This window comes from Ornithorhynchus anatinus, chromosome 12 (genome assembly GCF_004115215.2).
Source record: "Ornithorhynchus anatinus isolate Pmale09 chromosome 12, mOrnAna1.pri.v4, whole genome shotgun sequence".
Classification (NCBI taxonomy): Eukaryota; Metazoa; Chordata; class Mammalia; order Monotremata; family Ornithorhynchidae; genus Ornithorhynchus; species Ornithorhynchus anatinus.
The window spans coordinates 1,340,845-1,361,001 of NC_041739.1; the positions used below are offsets into that span (position 1 = coordinate 1,340,845).

The 20,157-nt window shown below is 50.8% G+C and overlaps 1 protein-coding gene across 1 annotated transcript in view; it reads left to right on the forward strand.

Moving 5' to 3' along the window:
• The first annotated feature begins 200 nt into the window (after positions 1–200).
• CFAP97 (cilia and flagella associated protein 97) overlaps positions 201–20,157 on the forward strand; it is a 33,647-nt gene continuing 13,690 nt past the window's right edge. Inside the window, exons 1-2 of the mRNA XM_029077026.2 lie at positions 201–306; positions 12,003–13,130. Of these exons, the coding sequence (XP_028932859.1) occupies positions 12,041–13,130 (1,090 nt within the window). The 5' untranslated portion in view covers positions 201–306; positions 12,003–12,040. The remainder of the gene's footprint in view (positions 307–12,002; positions 13,131–20,157) is intronic.

Consider the following 20,157-nt stretch of genomic DNA (forward strand, 5'->3'; position numbering starts at 1 on the left):
CTGGTGTCAACCAATGGGAGGCCGCTCCCCGCCCCTCCCGGGGCCGGCGTCAGCCAATGGGAGGCCGCTCCCCGCCCCTCCCGGGGCCGGCGTCAGCCAATGGGAGGCCGGGTTCCTCTCTCGCGGGCGGCGCAAGCTCCATTCGGGCGCCACGTGACGCGGAACGTGGCCTTTGCCTCTGTGTGTGTGTGTGTGTGTGTGTGTGTGTGTGTGTTGGGGGCGGGGCCCGTCGCTAGGCGGGCGCGCGCGCGCGCGGGGCGCTCAGTACACTGGCCGGCCCGGCCGCGGCGGGATCGGACGGCTCCGGTGAGTGTCCGCACGGCTCCCCCCCATAAAAAAAAAATCAAAGGGTGGGATTTGTTAAGCGCTTAACTCTGTGCCAAGCACTGTGCTGAGCGCTGGGAGATCCAAGGTCATCAGGGGGTCCCTCGTGGGGCTCCCAGTCTGCGTCCCCATTTGACAGATGAGGTCACTGAGGCCCGGAGAAGGGAAGGGACTGGCCCCCAGTCACCCAGCTGGCAAGGGGCAGAGGCGGGATTCGAACCCAGGATCTCTGACTCCCAAGCCCGGGCTCTTGCCGCTGAGATCCCAGTCCGCCACCCCCCATATAAATAAAAAAATTAAATGGTGGTATTTGTTAAGTGCTTACTCTGTGCAAAGCACTGTGCTAATAATAATAATAATAATAATGTGGGTATTTGTTAAGCGCTTACTATGTGCAGAGCACTGTTCTAAGCGCTGGGGGAGATACAGGGTCATCAGGTTGTCCCTCGTGAGGCTCCCAGTTAATCCCCATTTTACAGATGAGGTGACTGAGGCACAGAGAAGTGAAGTGACTCGCCCACAGTCACACAGCTGACAGATGGCAGGGCCGGCATTCGAACCCAGGACCTCTGACTCCCAGGCCCGGGCTCTTGCCGCTGAGATCCCAGTCCGCCCCCCCCATATAAATAAAAAAATTAAATGGTGGTATTTGTTAAGTGCTTACTCTGTGCAAAGCACTGTGCTAATAATAATAATAATAATAATAATAATAATATGGGTATTTGTTAAGCGCTTACTATGTGCCGAGCACTGTTCTAAGCGCTGGCGTAGACACAGGGGAATCAGGTTGTCCCACGTGGGGCTCCCAGTCTTCATCCCCATTTTACAGATGAGGGAACTGAGGCCCAGTGAAGTGACTCGCCCACAGTCCCACAGCTGACAAGTGGCCGAGCTGGGATTCGAACTCATGACCTCTGACTCCAAAGCCCGTGCTCTTTCCACTGAGCCACGCTGCTTCTCGCTAAGCGCTGGGGGGTCCAAGGTGATGAGGTGGTCCCTCGTGGGGCTCCCAGTCTGCGTCCCCATTTGACAGGTGGGCTCACTGAGGCCCAGAGAAGTGAAGTGACTCGCCCAAAGTCACGCAGCTGGCAAAGGACAGAAGCGGGATTCGAACCCACGACCTCTGACTCCCAAGCCCGGGCTCTTGCCGCTGAGATCCCAGACCCCCTGGGCACCCCATCCCCCCCACCCCCCATATAAATAAAAAAATTAAATGGTGGTATGTGTTAAGTGCTTACTCTGTGCCAAGCACTGTGCTAAGCGCTGGGGGGAGATCCAAGGTCATCAGGGGGTCCCTCGTGGGGCTCCCAGTCTTCGTCCCCATTTGACAGATGAGGTCACTGAGGCCCGGAGAAGGGAAGGGACTGGCCCCGAGTGACCCAGCTGGCAAGGGGCAGAGGTGGGATTAGAATCCAGGACCTCTGACTCCCAAGCCCGGGCTCTTGCTGCTGAGATCCCAGACCCCCTGGGGACCCCATCCCCCCATGTCCCTGACCCCTTGGGGACCCCCATCCCCCCCAGACCCCCTGGGCTCCCCTTCCCCCCCCCCATATAATCATAATAATGATGGCATTTGTTAAGCACTTACTATGTGCAAAGCACTGTTCTAAGCGCTGGGGGGTGGGGGGTACAAGGTGATCAGGTTGTCCCACTTAGAGCTCAGAGTCTTCCTCCCCATTTTACAGATGAGGGAACTGAGGCACAGGGAACTTAAGTGACTTGCCCAAAGTCACACAGCTGACAAGCGGCGGAGTTGGGATTCGAACCCATGACCTCCGACTCCCAAGCCTGAGCTCTTTCCCCTGAGCCACGCTGCTTCCCCAGACATCCTGGGGACCCTGTCCCCCCATCTCCCAGACCCCCTGGGGACCCCCATCCCCCCCCCCCATCTCCCAGACCCCCTGGGGACTCCCACCCCCCCCACTGCCCAGACCCCCTGGGGACCCCCATCCCCCCCATCTCCCAGACCCCCTGGGGACTCCCACCCCCCCATCTCCCAGACCCCCTGGGGACCCCATCCACTTGCCACCCAGATTGGGGACCTTTTCCCCCCCAGGCCCTCTCTGGGTGCCCCCCAACTTTGAACCCCTTTGTAACCCCCCCAAAACCCTTTGTGCCCCCTCCCCCAGAACCCCTTTGGTGCCCCCCCAGTTCCAGAACCCTTTGAGCCTCCTGCCCCCCCAACCCCCCATTCCAGCACCCTATGGTGCCCCTCCCCTCCCCCCTTCTCCTGCCCTTCCCCCTCCCACTAGAACCCATTGCCCCCCCAGTCAGGCCCTCTTTGGTGCCCCTTGGCACCCCTGACTCCGCTAGCCCCCTCAGGATCCCCCCTCTGTCCACCCTCCAGAGTCAGATCCCCCTCGAGGGACCCTCACCCCCATTGCCCCCGTGCCACCCTGCGGTACCCACCCACCCTGGGGCCAGGGGACTCACCCGGCCCATCACGGCCCCCCGTGTGCCCCTCCCACGCCTCTCAGGTGGGCCCCGGGGGAGGGGGCTTTTTGGGGGGGTCCCAGGAGGAGATGGGGGTGACCCTGGGGGTGATCTCTGAAGAGGGAGGGACACAGGGCAGAGCGGGGGTCCATCCGCCGGGGCCAGCCTCGGCCACGGCCCCGCAGACCCCCTCCGACGTGGGTCAGAGGCCCATGGGGGGATCTGTTCGTATTTTGTATTTTCTTTTAGCGAGGCAATAATAATGATGGCATTTGTTAAGCGCTTACTATGTGCCAAGCACTGTTCTAAACACTGAGGGGCATGCAGGGTGATCAGGTTGACCCAAGTGGGGCTCAGTCTTAATCCCCACTTACAGATGAGGTCACTGAGACACAGAGAAGTGAAGTGACTTGCCCAAAGTCACGCAGCTGACGAGTGGCCCAGCCGGAATTCGAACCCACGACCTCCGACTCCCCAGCCCGGGCTCTTTCCACTGAGCCACGCCGCTTCTCTACAGTAATCAGAAAGCGACATGGCCTAATGGATAAAGCAGGGGCCTGGGAGTCCGAAGGACCTGGGTTCTAATGCCGGCTCCGCCACTTGTCTGCTGTGTGACCTTGGGCAAGTCACTTCATTTCTGTGTGCCTCAGTTCCCTCATCTGTAAAATGGGGATTTAGACTGTGAGCCCCATGTGGGACAGGGACTGTGTCCAACCCCAGCACTTAGCACATAGTAAGTGCGTAATAAATACCATTTATTATTATTATTATTATTGTTGTTATTCTGCCATCCACACCCAGCAACGCTAAACGGGGGCAGCCTGTTTCCCGGCTGCGGAGCCACATCCAGAGCCACCTGCCTCCCCCAAGTTGTGACGCTCAAACTCTTTTCAAGAGCGGTTTAATCCTTGCTCCTTTCCCTCCCTGTCTGATAGCCAGTCATTAAAGAGTAATAATAATAATAATAATGTTGGTATTTGTTAAGCCAACAACCTGATTCCCCAGCGCTTAGAACAGTGCTCTGCACATAGTAAGCGCTTAACAAATACCAACATTATTATTATTAAGCACTTACTATGTGCAGAGCACTGTTCTAAGCGCTGGGGTAGACACAAGGGAATCAGGTCGTCCCACGTGGGGCTCACAGTCTTCATCCCCATTTTACAGATGAGGGAACTGAGGCCCAGAGAAGTGAAGTGACTTGCCCACAGTCACACAGCTGATAAGTGGCAGAGCCGGGATTCGAACCCATGACCTCTGACTCCAAAGCCCGGGCTCTTTCCCCTGAGCCACGCTGCTTCTAAAGAGAGTATCCTAAATAGCCCAATTTTTTTGGCCTGGATTCCCCAAACCAAAGCCAATCTGAACTGCTAGCTTGGCAGCGTGTTACCTCAAAAACACAGTTTTGGGGATGGAATCGCTAGATGAACTACACTGTAATATAAACCGTCACCACATAAGTTTTCTCATATATATGTTACTCCTTTATCAGAGGTAACAAATGAGCCAGAAGATCTTTAGGTGGCAAATGAGGCCATTTGGCATGAATTAATTATCGCCTAGAAGCAAAATGTGTGGAATCGAAACAGATTTATTAGGTGATTGTACAAGAACCACTTGGCCGTTTTACCTAAAAAGTTAAAGTCGTATTTCTTTTAGTGTGTTTGAGAAACCTTCCCCGATGAAATTGATTTTAGTTTTAGGCAGCAAAACCTTGGTCTTCGGAAAAAAAGTGTTTTCTTTGTGTGTGTGTGTGTGTGTGTGTGTTTAGTTTTTTTTAATTCTCCATTTGGAAAACTTTTTTTTTCCATTGGCCACCCGGCAGATACGTTTTTAAGAGAGCAGCTGCACTGAAATAAAGTGTCATTCTTTCGGTTGCCAGGATGGAAATTTCTGCTCGCTCACAACTGGTCTGCTAACTCTGTTGCACCGTGCTCGCCCAGGCATGAAGTACAGTGCTCTGCACACAATAACCGCTCCGTAATCAATCAATCATATGTATTGAGGACTTACTCTGCGGGCACTGAACTAAGTGCTTGAGAGAATGCAAAATAATAGCATAGCAGAGTCGGCAGACACCTTCCCTGCCCACGGTGAGCTTACGGACTAGAGCGGGAGACGGAAAAACCCCAAATTTAAAAAATTACAGATATGTACGGAAGTGCTGTGGGGCTAAGAGGGGAGTGGGAGAAGAGGAAGGCTGAGTCAGGGAAGGCTTCTCGGAGGAGGTGAGCCTTCGATAAGCCTTCGAAGCGGGGGGAGAGTCATTGTTTTGGGGATATGAAGAGAGAGGGCTTTCCAGGCCAGAGGCGGGACGTAGGCGAGAGGTTGGCGGTGAGATAGATGAGGTTATAGTACTTTGTGTAGGTTTGAGAACAGGAGCTAGACCTTGGCAACTTGGCTGTGTAAGGTGTAAGTCCCCCGATTAGACCGTGCGCCCGTCAGACGGCGGGGACCGTCTCTATCTGTTGCCGACTTGTTCATTCCAAGCGCTTGGTCCAGCGCTCTGCACCTAGTAAGCGCTCAATACATACGACTGAATGAATGAATGAATTCTCTGTGCTTCATTTACCTCGCCTGTAAAATGGGGATTTGGGACTGAGCCCCGTGGGGGACGGGGAATGCGTACCAGCTGATTTGCTTGGATCCACCCCAGTTCGTAGTACAGTGCCCGGCACATGGTAGGCGCTTAACGAAATACCGTATCCTAGCCCCGTGGGCTCCAAACAGTCCCTAGTTTGAAGTCTTTCGGCCTCTCCCTTCCTTACGACCCTGGGGGCTCCTCTCCGGCCGTCTAAGGGGATTGTTTTTGTCTGTCTCCCCCGATTAGACCGTAAGCCCGTCAGTGGGCAGGGACCGTCTCTATCTGTTGCCGATTTGTCCATTCCAAGCGCTTAGTACAGTGCCCTGCACATAGTAAGCGCTCAATAAATCCTATTGAATGAATGAATGAACGGAGAGAGTGAAAGGGAAGGGGAAGTGGGGAGGGGGTGCTGCCAGGTGGCCTCTGCCCTCTCTCTAGCCCCAGCGAGCCCCCCTGCACCTCAGCCCTGCCTGTCTGCGTCTCCCACGTCACCCACCCCTGGAGTGATGTGGCCAGAGGGCATCGGTCGGCAGGGTCAAACGAAGGCACATTGGATTACTGATGTTCCTGAGGATTTATTTGCAGAAAAGCTTGGGCAGGATGGCAGAGAGCCGGTCATGTTTTATGCTGTCCAGAGAGCTGGGGCCCCAGATCGCACCCTGTGAACCCCCGGAGGCATGGGGACCATGTCTGATTCCCACCTGTGTCTTCGTTCTCTCCCTCCACTTAAAACAACACCCTGCACCAAGTAATAATAATAACGATGGCATTTATTAAGCACTTACTATGTGCAGAGCACTGTTCTAAGTGCTGCGGTAGATACAGGGTAATCGGGTTGTCCCACGGGAGGCTCACAGTCTTAAACCCCCTTTTACAGATGAGGTAACTGAGGCACAGGGAAGTGAAGTGACTTGCCCAGAGTCACACAGCGGACAAGTGGCGGAGCCGGGATTAGAACCCATGCCCTCCGACTCTCAAGCTCTTTCCACCGAGTCACGCGCTTAATAACTGCTATTACTACCATGTGCTTTCTCCCCCACTCGCCTACTTGCTCTTTGCCCTCCATGCCCCAGTGGCAGCGTGACGGGCAGAGGAGGAGAGAGGACGAAGAGCCCCTGGCACTGGAATATGATATTTTGTTCAGCGCTTACTCTGTGCCAGACCCTGTACTAAGAATTGGGGTGGATACAAGCGAATCAGGTTGGGCACGATCCTCGTCCCACATGAGGCTCACAGCCTCAAATCCCCATTTTACAGATGAGGTGACTGGAGCACAGAGAAGTGAAGCGACTTGCCCAAGGTCACACAGCAGGCAAGTGGCAGAGCTGGGATTAGAACCCATGACCGTCCGACTCCCAGCTCTATCCACATGAGTTCCTTCCCACCGGTCTTCAGCCCCGAAGGCTTTCTGACTGGACCGAGGCTGAGGACTGGATGGAGGAAAGCGCGTGGCCTAGTGTTTAGAACACGGACCCGGGAGCCAGAGGACCTGGGTTCTAATCCCGGCTCTGCCACTTGTCTGCTGTGTGTGACCTTAGACAAATCACTTACCTTCTCTGGGCCTCAGTTTCCTTAATTACAAAATGGAGATTCAATTTATGTTCTCCCTCCTGCTTAGACTGGGAACCCCATGTGGGACAGGGGCTGTTTCTGGCCTCATTAACTTCAATTTCTTTCTCCTGCCTCCTAGAACAGGACCCGGAGCAGTGTTTGGCGCATAGTAAGCACTTAACAAATGTCATTTAAGAAAAAAAGACTCATGGGTCATTTAATAATGTTGGTATTTGTTAAGCGCTTACTATGTGCCGAGCACCGTTCTGAGCGCTGGGGGAGATACAGGATCATCAGGTTGCCCACGTGAGGCTTGCAGTTAATCCCCATTTTACAGATGAGGGAACTGAGGCACAGAGAAGTGAAGTGACTTGCCCACGGTCACACAGCTGACAAGTGGCAGAGCCGGGAGTCGAACCCATGACCTCTGACTCCGAAGCCCAGGCTCTTTCCACTGAGCCACGCTGCTTCCCATTTTACGGCACGAGTTTCCAGCATCGCTCTTGGGAGCTACCTCCAAATTTCCCAAAGGCAGAGGCTTTATAATGTTGTTAAGACACCAGGGGAAATTTACCACGCTCACCATTTTGACCGTGTCCCAGCTGCAGTTTCAATTTCCAACTATAAAGAACACCGATTCTGATGACATAATTTAGTCTGTGGAGGATGATTTCCTTTCTTAAGGTCATCCGGTTGGGTTTCATATGCCTCAGTTCCTCAGTTGCTCTTACCATTCATTCATTCATTCCATCGTGTTTACCGAGCGCTCACTATGTGCAGAGCACTGTACTAAGCGCTTGGGATGTACAATTCGGCAACAGATAGAGACAATCCCTGCCCAACAATGGGCTCACCCCAAGTAGGTGCTCAAGAAAGTGCTTTCAGGCCCTGTCACCCAAATCTCAGCTCCTTCAATATTCTCTTTAACTCCCTCTCTTTCTTCTGCACTGCATATGCACTTGGATCTGAACCCTTTAATAATGCTGGTATTTGTCAAGCGCTTACTATGTGCAAAGCACTCTTCTAAGCGCTGGGGGGATACGAGGTGATCAGATTGTGCCGCGTGGGGCTCACAGTTTTAATCCCAGTTTTACAGATGAGGTAACTGAGGCACTGAAGTGAAGCGACTGGCCCAAAGTCACAGCTGGCAAGCGGCGGAGCCGGAATTAGAACCCATGACCTCTGGCTCCCGAGCCTGGGCTCTTTCCACTGAGCCACGCTGCTGCTCCAATTCAGATTAAGATTAAGACAGTGAGTCCCATGTGGGGTTTGTCTGTCTGTCCGTCTCCCCCAATTAGACCGTAAGCCCGTCAAAGGGCAGGGACCGTCTCTATCTGTTACCGATTTATACATTCCAAGCGCTTAGTACAGTGCTCTGCACTTAGTAAGCGCTCAATAAATACTATTGAACGAATGAATGAATGGACAGTGTCCAATCTGATTAGCCTATAATAATAATAATGTTGGTATTTGTTAAGCGCTTACTATGTGCCGAGCACTGTTCTAAGCGCTGGGGTAGACATAGGGGAATCAGGTTGTCCCACGTGGGGCTCACAGTCTTAATCCCCATTTTACAGATGAGGGAACTGAGGCACAGAGAAGTTAAGTGACTTGCCCACAGTCACACAGCCGACAAGTGGCAGAGCGGGGATTCGAACTCATGAGCCCTGACTCCAAAGCCCGTGCTCTTTCCACCGAGCCACGCTGCTATATCTACCCCAGCACTTAGTACAGTGCCAGACACATAGTAAATGCCCAACGAATGCCATAAAAAAGAAGCTTCCAGTCTGAGGAGCTCGTCGAGGCGGGGCATCATGTCTACCGAATTGGTCGTGCTCTCCCGAGCGTTTAATACAGTGCTGTGCCCACAGTAAGCACTCGGTAAATCCCGTTGATAATAATGTTGGTCTTTGTTAAGCGCTTACTGTGTGCAGAGCACTGTTCTAAGCGCTGGATGTGCCCTCGGAGTAAGAGGAGCACTTTGGGAAAAGCATGAATCCTATCAGACCACCAGCCGGCCGACCCGTCTGTGTGTTGGCCCTCTGCCCCCTGGACTGACGGTCAGCAGGTACTCTACCGGGCTCAGCTGCCTGCTGACCCTCCTGAGGTCTCCTGGGGCCGGTGCCGCCGCCTAGAGGGCCTCCTCCTTCCCCCCCACCTCAGGGAAACCTAGAACAGTTTTTGTAAACGGTATTTGTTACGCGCCCACCGTGTGTTAAACACTGTTCTGGGGAAGGTACATTCATTCATTCAGTAGTATTTATTGAGCGCTTACTATGTGCAGAGCACTGGAATGGACAAATCGGTGACAGACAGAGACGGTCCCTGCCCTTTGACGGGCTTACGGTCTAATCGGGGGAGACGGACAGACAAGAGTAATAGCAATAAATAGAATCAAGGGGCTGAACATCTCATTAAAACAATAGCAAATAAATAGAATCAAGGCGATGTACATCTCATTAGCAAAATAAATAGGGGAATGAAAATATATAGTTGAGCGGACGAATGAATGGGGTAATGAAAATATATACGGTTGAGAGGACGGACACATCCGCTCATGTTAACTAGGCCGGACACAGTCCCCGTCCCACCTGGGCTCACAGTCTAAGTAGGAGGGAGAGTAAGTACTGAATCCTCATTTTACAATTGAGGAGACTGAGGCACGGCGAAGTGACTTACCTAAGGTCACCCAGCAAGCAGTTGGCAGAGCCGGGATTAGAACCCAGGTCCTCTGACCCTCAGGCCCGGGCTTTTTCCGCTAGTTTGTGTTTACTAACTGTTGCGCTCTCCCGGGCGCAGAGCGTAGCATCGAGAGTACAGATAAATATGATCGATCGATTGATTGAGCGGAGACACCGGCCTCTCTAGGGCGAAGCCGGGGACTCTACCAGACAGTTGCGTTCCCTAGGACTCGCTCCTGCCGCTGCCGATCGAGGGGGATACGGGGAGCGGACCTGGGCGCTGTCTCCGTCCTCTACCGCCTCTGTGTCTCCCTGTTTCACCGTGTCGCTCTCCCTTTGCGGCCGCTTCTCCCTATTCTTGGACCGCTGGCTCTGTCCCCATGGCAACCCCACCCACCAATTATTCTCGAGTGACATTATCATTCACTATCACAAAAAGGAAAGCCGTGGGATGCTAATCACTGCACCAATAATCTGATAAAACTTTGCAATTTTTCTGAAAGGGGGTCATGTGACGTGCAGCCCATCCACATTTGAGTTATTTGACTTGGAATTCTGCCGTTTATGACTAGTACTATAAATGATAGTAATCGTGGTATTTGTTAAGCACTTGCATTGTGCCGGGCACTGTACTAGGTGCTGGAGTGGATACAGGCAAATTGGGGTGGATACAATCACTGTCACGCAGGGGGTTCACAATCATAATCCCCATTCTCCGGGAGAGTGAACTGAGGCACGGGGAAGTGAAGTGACTTCCCCGAGGTCACGCAGCAGACAAGCGGCGGAGCCGGGATTAGAACCCAGCTCCTTCTGACTCCCAGGCTCGTCCTCTATCCACTAGGCCCTGCTGCTTCCCTGTTTATTCTGGGCTAAGCACTGGGGAAGAGTGTCAGGGTTATCAGATGGGACACAGTCTATCTTGTTCCCATTTGGCAGATGAGGAAGCAGGCCCAGAGAGGTCGAGTGACTTGCCCAAAGTCACCAGCAGGCCAGTGGCAGAAGTGGGACTCGAACCCAGATCTCCTACCTCTCAGGCCTGGGTTTTTTTCCACTGGGCCCCCCGCCTTCCTGCTCAGGGCCCACGGGAGTCCTCTCTAGAGATCTGAGTTCATAATCCTTCACTAGTGCCTAACTTGCTACCGCCAAGTGAGTGCCCTTAGGCTGTGGATGATTTGGGCTTAGTGAATTAATAACCTAAAGTCAGAATTTCATCAGATGACTAACAGTGCAGAATGTGATTTTGGCAGCATACAATCAACCAATGATATTTACTGAGCGCTTACATAAGTCCAGAGCGCCGTACTAAACGCTTGGGAGAGTACAAGACAACTGATTTGGCAGACACGTTCCCTGCCCTGCGCTTAGAGTCTAGAGGGAGAGGCAGACATTAAATATATCCTCAGATATTGCAAGATTGAGAGGCCAAGGCAGGTCTGGTGGCTCACAGGCACTGGGCTTTTTTAACCTTGCCTCCTGTCCAGGGAGCAGAAGGGAGTCTTCTAAGTATGAGGGGTTCCTAGTTGATTGGCCACTGGGTAAAGTTTACAGTTTTCAGCAGGAGACCCCGAGAGCCAGAGTCCATTCGGCAGGTCCCTTGAAAGAAGCGAAGAGTACGAGTTGAGCTCGCAGTTTTAATCCCCATTTTACAGATAATAATAATGATAATGATAATGTTGGTATTTGTTAAGCGCTTACTATGTGCAGAGCACTGTTCTAAGCGCTGGGGGAGATACAGGGTCATCAGGTTGTCCCACGTGAGGCTCACAGTTAATCCCCATGTTACAGATGAGGTAACTGAGGCACCGAGAAGTGAAGTGACTTGCCCACAGTCACACAGCTAAGTGGCAGAGCCGGGATTCGAACCCACGATCTCTGACTCCCAAGCCTGGGCTCTTTCCACTGAGCCACGCTGCTTCTCAGCAGATGAGGGAACTGAGGCACAGAGAAGTTCATTCATTCATTCAATAGTACTTATTGAGCGCTTACTATGTGCAGAGCACTGTCCTAAGCACTTGGAATGTACAAATCTGCAACAGATAGAGACAGTTCCTGCCCAGTGACGGGCTCATGGTCTAATCGGGGGAGACAGACAGACAAAAACAATAGCAATAAATAGAATCAAGGGGATGTACATCTCATTAAAACGATAGCAATAAATAGAATCAAGGCGATGTACATCTCATTAACAAAATAAATAGGGTCATAAAAATATATACAGATGAGCGGACGAGCACGGTGCTGAGGGGAGGGGAAGGGAGTGAAGTGACTTGCTCAAGGTCACTCAGCAGACAAGTAGAACCCATGTTTTTCTGATTCCCGAGCCCGGGCTCTTTCATCTAGGCCACCGTTGCGGACTTTGGGGAGGCACCGTACTGAAAGAGTTGTGTTCTGATGGGCTTGACCGCAATGAACCTTTCCCCTTTCCTCAGGGCTTCGGCCGAGAACCCCTCTGAGGCTTCTGGGCATCATGCACCGGTTTGGTTACGTGTCCGAAGAAGAAGTAGACCATTCTTTCTTCGACAGCGACTATGACGAAAAGATGGAGAGAGATAGAAGTGGCGGTTCATCGGTTCGCAAGGGAAACGGTGAACTTGGAGGGCAGAAAGACCCACAGGCCAAAAATTCCTGTGTGAGACTGGACGCGGGAATAAAGAACCGTGGTACCCCTGGATGTGGAAATAATGAGAAGATATCCCCGGAGCAGCATTCTGAGAGCTGCGGCTCGGAGACCCACAGAAACACTTTGCCCACGGTGGCGTCTTCGAGACTGGGGAGTGGGCCGGCGTCGAGCCTGAAGATCTACTCGGCCACCCCCATGAGAATCCCTAAAATAGTACGAGGCAGCGGAGACGAGGACAGTACCGATGAAGAGGAAAGAAGGAAATATGGGAGAAAAAGGTGCCCCAGGCCGAAGACGGCTAGGCCGTCGAGAGGCCTAAAACCGGGCCCGCAGACCAAAGAGAGCCGAATCGGCTCGTCGGCGTCCTCTTCTTCCTCTTCCTCATCACCTTCCTCCCCTCTGTCGTCCTCGTCCTCGACCTGCTCCGAAGTCGAGACGGAGATGAGCGGATCCGTCTCGTCCCACAGGTCGTCCAAGAGGAGCGACGCCGGCCCGGCCGGCCCGTCCCCCAGACCGCAGGCCAGGCCCGACTCCCGGGCGTCGGGGAGGAGAGCCAGGCGGGGCGACGTCTCAGACGAATCCGAAGCCACCGGGACCGCCGGGACCCCTCGGTCGACTCCGGACGTCAGCCCCACGCAGTCTCTCGAGCTCGCCTCGTCCAGCGAGGCGAAAACCAGAGTGAGGCGGCCGAAGGACGTAGGCCGAGAAGGAGCGGGCGGGCCGGAGGGCCCGCCGAGCCGCGGGGGCTGGACAAAGCTTCCCAAGCTCAGGACCTCGCCCCCAGACTCGGCGAAGCCCAAAGGGAGCCGCAAACCCGATGCGGAACTCGTGGAGGAGGATGAGGCTTCCGCCGCTCCTCGGGCCGAGGAGGAGGAAGAGGAGGAGAAGGAGGAGGAGGAGGAGGAAGAAGATGGGCACCTGAATAACTTTTTGCAAGGTAATTTTTGCTCTACCTTTATTTCACTGTTTTAATGTACGATATCGAAGAGAAGTAAGGATGTGCTGTTTGCGCGGGTTCTTCGATGTTCGATTAAACTCCAACCTTTGCAGCGGGTCTGTCGGCTGGTTGGGCTGGAGTCGTTTGAAAAACGCATTCGGAGCGTCATTGTCATCAGTGGTGTTTTACTGTAATTTATTTCTATCGATGGCTCTCTCCCACCCCCCAGACTGTGAGTTCGTTTGGGCAGGGAATGTGTCTGTTTATTGTTGAATTGTACTCTCCCAAGCACTTAGCACAGTGCTCTGGGCACAGTCAGCACTCAATAAGTATGATTTGAATGAATGAATATTGAGTGCTTACTGTGTGCAGAGCACTCTAAGAAGCTCTTTGGAGAGTACGATACAACAGAGTTGGTAGACAGGTTCCCTGCCTACAAGGAGCTTACAGTCTAGAGGGGGGAAGCAGACATGAATATAAGTAAATAATATCTAATATAGAATTTAAAGATAGGTATGAAGGTGGGGTGAACATCAGAATGTCCAAAGGTCACATATCCATGTTAATATAAGACACAGAAAGGAGAAGGACCCAGAGAAAAGCGGGCTTAATCGGGGAAGGCCCCTTGGAAGAGACGTGATCGTCCCTCGTGCCTCCATTTCCCCTTTCCTCTTTCCATTTAATCAATGATAATAATAATAGTATTTGTTAAGTGCTTACTATGTTCCAAGCACTGTTCTAAGCGCTGGGGTAGATACAAGGTAATCAGGGTGTCACACTTGGGGCTCCCAGTCTTCATCCCCATTTGACAGAAAAGGTAACTGAGGCCCAGAGAAGTGAAGTGACTTGTCCAAAGTGACACAGCTGACAAGTGGCGGAGCCGGGATTAGAACCCACGACCGAACAGTTAATGGTATTTCTAGAGTGCTTACCGTGTGCAGAGCACTGTACTAAGCCTTGGGGAAGAGTACACAAATGAGAATTAGACAAGGTCGCCGTCCTTCTGACGGGAGGGAGGGGTGTGTGTGTGACACAGAGGGATCACGATCTTAAAGGAGCAAGAGGCGGTGGAGGGGAAGGGGGTTGCTTCTGCCCCTTCATTATCTACAGCATTTATTGAGCGCCTACTCTGTGTAGAGCTCACTGCTAGTTGCTTGGAAATGTTCAATAGAAGCAAGACAACTCCTCTGCCCTCCAAGAACTCACAGACTAATGGAGAAAACAAGCATAGGCAAATGGCCAATATTCAGTTGCGTAACGAGCCAAAGCATAGCTACCGGTGGTTCAAAATAAAGGAAAACAAAACAGCTAAACAGAGACACGCCTGAGTGCTAAGGTGGCTGACTGGGGTTGGCCTGACCAGGAAGACAGGTGATTTATCAGGAAATAGCTCCTCGATCAACCCATGGGATTTATTGATCGCTCATTGTGTACAGACCACTGTACTAAGCGCTTGGGATAGTACAGTACAATAGACTTGGTAGACGGGACCCCTGCCTTCAAAGAATTTAAAATCTAGTCGGGGGAGAAAGACATTCCATCATTCATTCGTTCAATCGTATTTATTGAGCACTTACTGTGTGCAGAGCATGTACTAAGCGCTTGGAAAGTACATTTTGGCAACAAAAAGAGACAATCCCTACCCAACAACGGGCTCACAGTCTAGAAGCAGTGTGGCTCGGTGGAAAGAGCCCGGGCTTGGAAGTCAGAAGTCATGGGTTCGCCCGTCCCTGGGAAGGGATTGTCTCTATCTGTTGCCGAATTGTCCATTCCAAGCGCTTAGTACGGTGCTCTGCACATGGTAAGAGCTCAGTAAATGCTATTGAATGAATGAATGAATAATCCTGACTCCGCCACTTGTCAGCTTTGTGACTTTGGGCAAGTCACTTCACTTCTCTGGGCCTCAGTTACCTCATCTGTAAAATGGGGATGGAGACTGTGAGTCCCACGTGGGACAGGGACTGTGCCCAACCCAATCTGCTGGTATCCACCCCAGCGCTTAGTACAGTGCCTGGCACATAGTTAAGCGCCTAACAAATACCATAATTATTATTGTCATTAGAAGGGGAGAGACAGACAAAACAAAAGCAAGTAGACAGGCATCAATAGCATCGATATAAATACATAGAATTATAGATTTATACACATCATTAATAAAATCAATGGAAAAATAAATTATCCTGCTATATAGTACTCTACCAAGTGCCTAGAACAGTGCTTCATGAATAATGTGTGCTCAATAAATATAACTGATTAAATTAAATTAATGTTAGGGGAAGCAACAGAAGGGGTAAGTAAGAGGGCTTAAAAGGTACAAACCGCAAGGATATAGACGACGTAGAAGGAAGGGAGAATAGGGTGGGGAGGTGAGAGGGTAGTCAGGGAAGGCTTCTTGGAGAAGAGGTGATTTAAATAGGGCCTCGGAGAGAGGGAGAGGGGTCGTCTGGAAGCAGTGATGTTTTAGGGGGAAAGACTCTCAGGAAAAAGAGATTTGGGGTCCCAGGGAGAGAGAGAGGCCCTTCTTTGAGGCCGGAACATGGTCTGAGGGTGGAGCGAAGGCAAGGGAAACCCACCGGCAGTGAGCAAAGGTGAAAGATCGGGGGTCCGCAAGATGGAGGGGAAGCGGGAAGGGCAAAGCGGGAGCCAATTCAGTGGTTCTTGGGGCATGAGGCAATCTGGAATGGGGGGACGAGGGAGTGTAGGAAGTAATAGAAGGCAAAACTACTTGGAAAGGAGAGCTCTGAAGAGAATTTGGAGCGCTGTTCTTCCAGAGCCAGTGAAAATCCACTGAAACCAGTCAATCAATCAGTCGTATTTATTAAGTGCTTACTGTGTGCACAACACTGTCCTGTCTACCGACTCTGTTAAATTGTACTCTCCCAAGTGCTTACTTCAGTACTGTGTGCATAGGAAGTACTCCATAAATACCATTGATTGGAAAATCAAATGGGAGACTTGTTTTCTTTCAGTGGTACTTAAGTGCCTACTGAGTGGCAAGCACTGTACTAAGCGCTGGGTTAGATACAAGATAGGTCGGACACAGTCCCTGTCCCGTGTATGATTTAAGAAGGAGGGAGTAGGACTTAATCTCCATTTACAGATGAGGAAAGTGAGGCCTAGAGAAGTGAAGGAATGCGTCTGGCTGTTGTCCTCTCCCAAGCGCTCAGTACAGGGCTTTGCACACAGTAAGCACTCAATAAATATGATTGAACGAATGAGTGAAAGAAGTGAGTTGACCATGGTTACGCAGCAGACAATCGATGGAGCCGGGATCAGACGGGGTCCTCCGACACCCAGGCCCGTGCTTTTTCCACTCGGCCACCCAGCTTTTTTTCTTTAAAACTAGTAGAAATTCAATTCTAAAATCCACCAGTTCACCGCCAATTTAGGCTGTTCGTAGGCTGTATTAGAGGCTTCAAGTTATCATCTTTTGGGTTGCTCTGTCTTATTCATTTCAATTCTGTGGTTTTCCGTGTGCCAGGGCAGAGCCTAACTGTCGATGTCTGAAATGTTCTGTTTTTCTTCTGAATAAGCAGAATGCTTCTTTTGATCATTAGACAGGATGTGGAAAATCAACTCTGTTTCAGGAGATGGGCGAAGAGTTGAGTTGTAGGGTCTTTTGGGTCCCGTGTATGGATCTCAGAGGGTCCGAGAAGGCTTCGGGAGGAAACCTCTCACTGTGTTCAGCTTTCAATCGGTGGGATTTATTGAGCGGTATTTATCTATCAGTGGTATTTATCGAGCGCTTAGTACAGTGCTCTGCACACAGTATGATTGATCCAGCGCTTACTGTGCGTCGAGCACTCTATTCAGCGTTTGGGGGGTACAGTGCAGTAATAATAATAATAATAATTGTGGTGTTTAAGCGCTTACTATGTGCCAAGAACTGCACCAAGCTCTGGGGTGGATACAAGCAAATCGGATTGGACACTGTCCCTCTCCCACGTGGGGCTCCCAGTCTCGGCGCCCATTTTACGGATGAGATAACTGAGGCACAGAGAAGTGAAGTGACTGGCCCAAGGTCACACAGCAGACAAGTGGATTAGAACCCATGTCCTTTCCTTCATTCGGTCGTATTTATCGAGCTCTTACTGTGTGCAGAGCACTGTACTAAGTCCAGTTTGGCAACAGATAGAGACAATCCCTACCCAGCAGTAGGCTCACAGTCTAGCAAGGGGAGACAGACAACCAAGCGAAACAGGTCGACAGGCTTCAATACCATCCTATCCTTTTGACTCCCAGGCCTGTGCTCTCTCCACTACACCATTCTGCTTCTCGATAGAGTTCTCAGTAGAGTTGGTAGACGTGATCCTGGCTCCCAAGAAGCGTAGAAGGCTGATTAGAAGAAGACTAAAATTGAAGGTTTGCTTTCTTTTTATAAGGTCATGGGCTTAAAAGGGCCAGCGTCACTAAGTTTCTCCAGGCCTCCCGTGGTCACTTAACTACATTTAATGTCCGTCTCCTCTCCAGACCCTAAGCTCGTTAAGGGCAGGGAAGGTGTCTACCAACTCTGTTGTAATAATAATCTTGGTATTTGTTAAGCGCTTACTATGTGCAGAGCACTGTTGTAAGCGCTGGGGGAGATCCAGGATGATCAGGTTGTCCCACGTGGGGCTCACAGTTTTAATCCCCATTTGACAGATGAGGGAACTGAGGCACAGAGAAGTTAAGTGACTTGCCCACAGTCACCCAGCTGACAAGTGGCAGAGCAGGGATTCGAACCCATGACCTCTGACTCCAATTCCCGTGCTCTTTCCACTGAGCCACGCTGTTGTACTCTCTCAAACGGTTAGTCCAGTGCTCTGCACTTAGTAAGGGCTCAATAAATGCCATCGAGTGATTGGTCCAGTTGGCTGGCATTTCTCAGATGCTTTTCTCGTAGATGAGCTTGTCTTGTACTTTGATGATGATGATGATGGCATTTCTTAAGCGCTTACTATATGCCAGGCCCGTGCTAAACGCTGGGGTAATAATAATAATAATGTTGGTATTTGTTAAGCACTTACTATGTGCAGAGCACTGTTCTAAGCGCTGGGGTAGATACAGGGAAATCAGATTGTCCCCCATGGGGCTCACAGTCCTCATTCCCATTTTAGAGATGAGAAGACTGAGGCACAGAGAAGTTGTGACCTGCCCAAAGTCACACAGCTGACAAGTGGCGGAGCCGGCATTAGAACCCACGACCTCTGACTCCCAAGCCCGGGCTCTTTGCACTAAGCCACGCTGCTTCTCTTGGCTTTCCACAATTGATGGCCGAGACTGTACCTGTGAAGATTGATTGGTGAATCTGACAAGTGAATAGTTTAAAACACATGCTGCTGATGGTATTTGTTAAGTGCTTAATATGTATCAAACACCATCCTAAGCACTAGGGTAGATAGAAGCTAATCTGGTTGAACACAGTCCGTGTCCCACGTGGGGCTCACGGTCTTAATCATCATTTTCCAGATGAGGTAACTGAGGCACCGAGAAGTCAGGTGACTTGCCCAAGGTCACACAGCAGACAAGTGGCAAAACTAGGATTACCATCCTCCCACCCTCCCTTTGTCTGGGCATTGTCTCATTAGTGATTGTGGTGTTTAGTAAAGTGCGTACTGTGTGTGTATGAGAAGCAGCGTGGCTCAGTGGAAAGAGCCGGGGCTTGGGAGTCAGAGGTCCTGGGTTCAAATCACGGCTCAGCCACTTGTCAGCTGTATGACTTTGGGCAAGTCACTTCTCTGGGGCTCAGTTACCCCATCTGTAAAATGAGGATTAAGACTGTGAGCCCCACATGGGACAACCTGATCGCCTTGTATCCTCCCCAGCGCTTAGAACAGTGCTTTGCCCATAGTAAGTGCTTAACAAATGCCATCATTATTATTATTATTATTATTATTATGTGCCAAGTTCTATATTAAGCGCTGGAATAATTACAAGATAGTCTGGTCATAATGGGGCTCACAGTCTAATTAGGAGGGAGAACAGGTATTGAGTCCCCATTTTGCAGATGAGAGAACTGGGGCACAGAGAAGTGAAGTGATTTGCCCAAGGTCACACAGCTGACAAGTGGAGGAGCCGGGATTAGAACCCATGACCTTCTGACTCTCAGGCCCATCCTCTATCCACTATGTCATGCTGTTTCCATAATGTACCTCAATTTGTGACCATTGGACGCTAGATATGCTCCCCACCTCCAACCCTACAGCCCTTTTTTGCATATCTTTATATTATATATTATAAATTATTTATTTATTTATAATTTATATATTAAGTTATGGGCAGGGAACGTGTCTGCTAATTGTTTTGTATTGTACTCTCCCAAGTGCTTAGTCCAGTGCTCTGCGCATAGTAAGTGTTCAATAAATATGATTGATTGATTGAATGAATGCCTAGTGACCTAGGTGTGGCTTAGAGAAATCTGGGTGGAAACCACCGCTCCTGGGGAATCAGTGAGATGGTGGTTTAGCCTTTACAGAGGGCCAGAAAGCTGGCTGTTGAGGGCCCATTTCATAGTTCAAACAAGTAGAAAAAGGATAGTCGTATGCAGAGGATCTTTTGTCTGAAATTGTCATGTGTGCTTCTTGCTCAGAGGAGACAAGATTTATTTTTAGCATTCTAAATCCTGAAATGCTCCCAGTTACCATTTATGCACTCGTAGTCTTCCATCGTGCTTTGGTACATGGCAATTTACATAGTTTACGTAAGCACTTGTCCACATTTCCATCTTTCGGTTATCTTCTTCCTTCTGTAAGTCCCCTGTTAAGTTGGAAATTCCTTGAATTATAATAATAATAATAATTGGGTATTTGTTAAGCACTCTGTGTCAAGTACTGTTCTAAGCGTTGGGGAAGATACATGTTAATCAGGTCAGACACAGTCCCTGTACCACATAAGACTCCCAATCTAGGAAGGAGAACAGGGATCGAATCCCCATTTTACAGGTGAGGTAACTGAGGCCCAGAGAAGTTCAGTGACTTGCCCATCATCACGCAGGCACATGGTGGAGCTGGGTTTAAAACCCAGTATAGGCTCTGACTCCCGGGCCGTG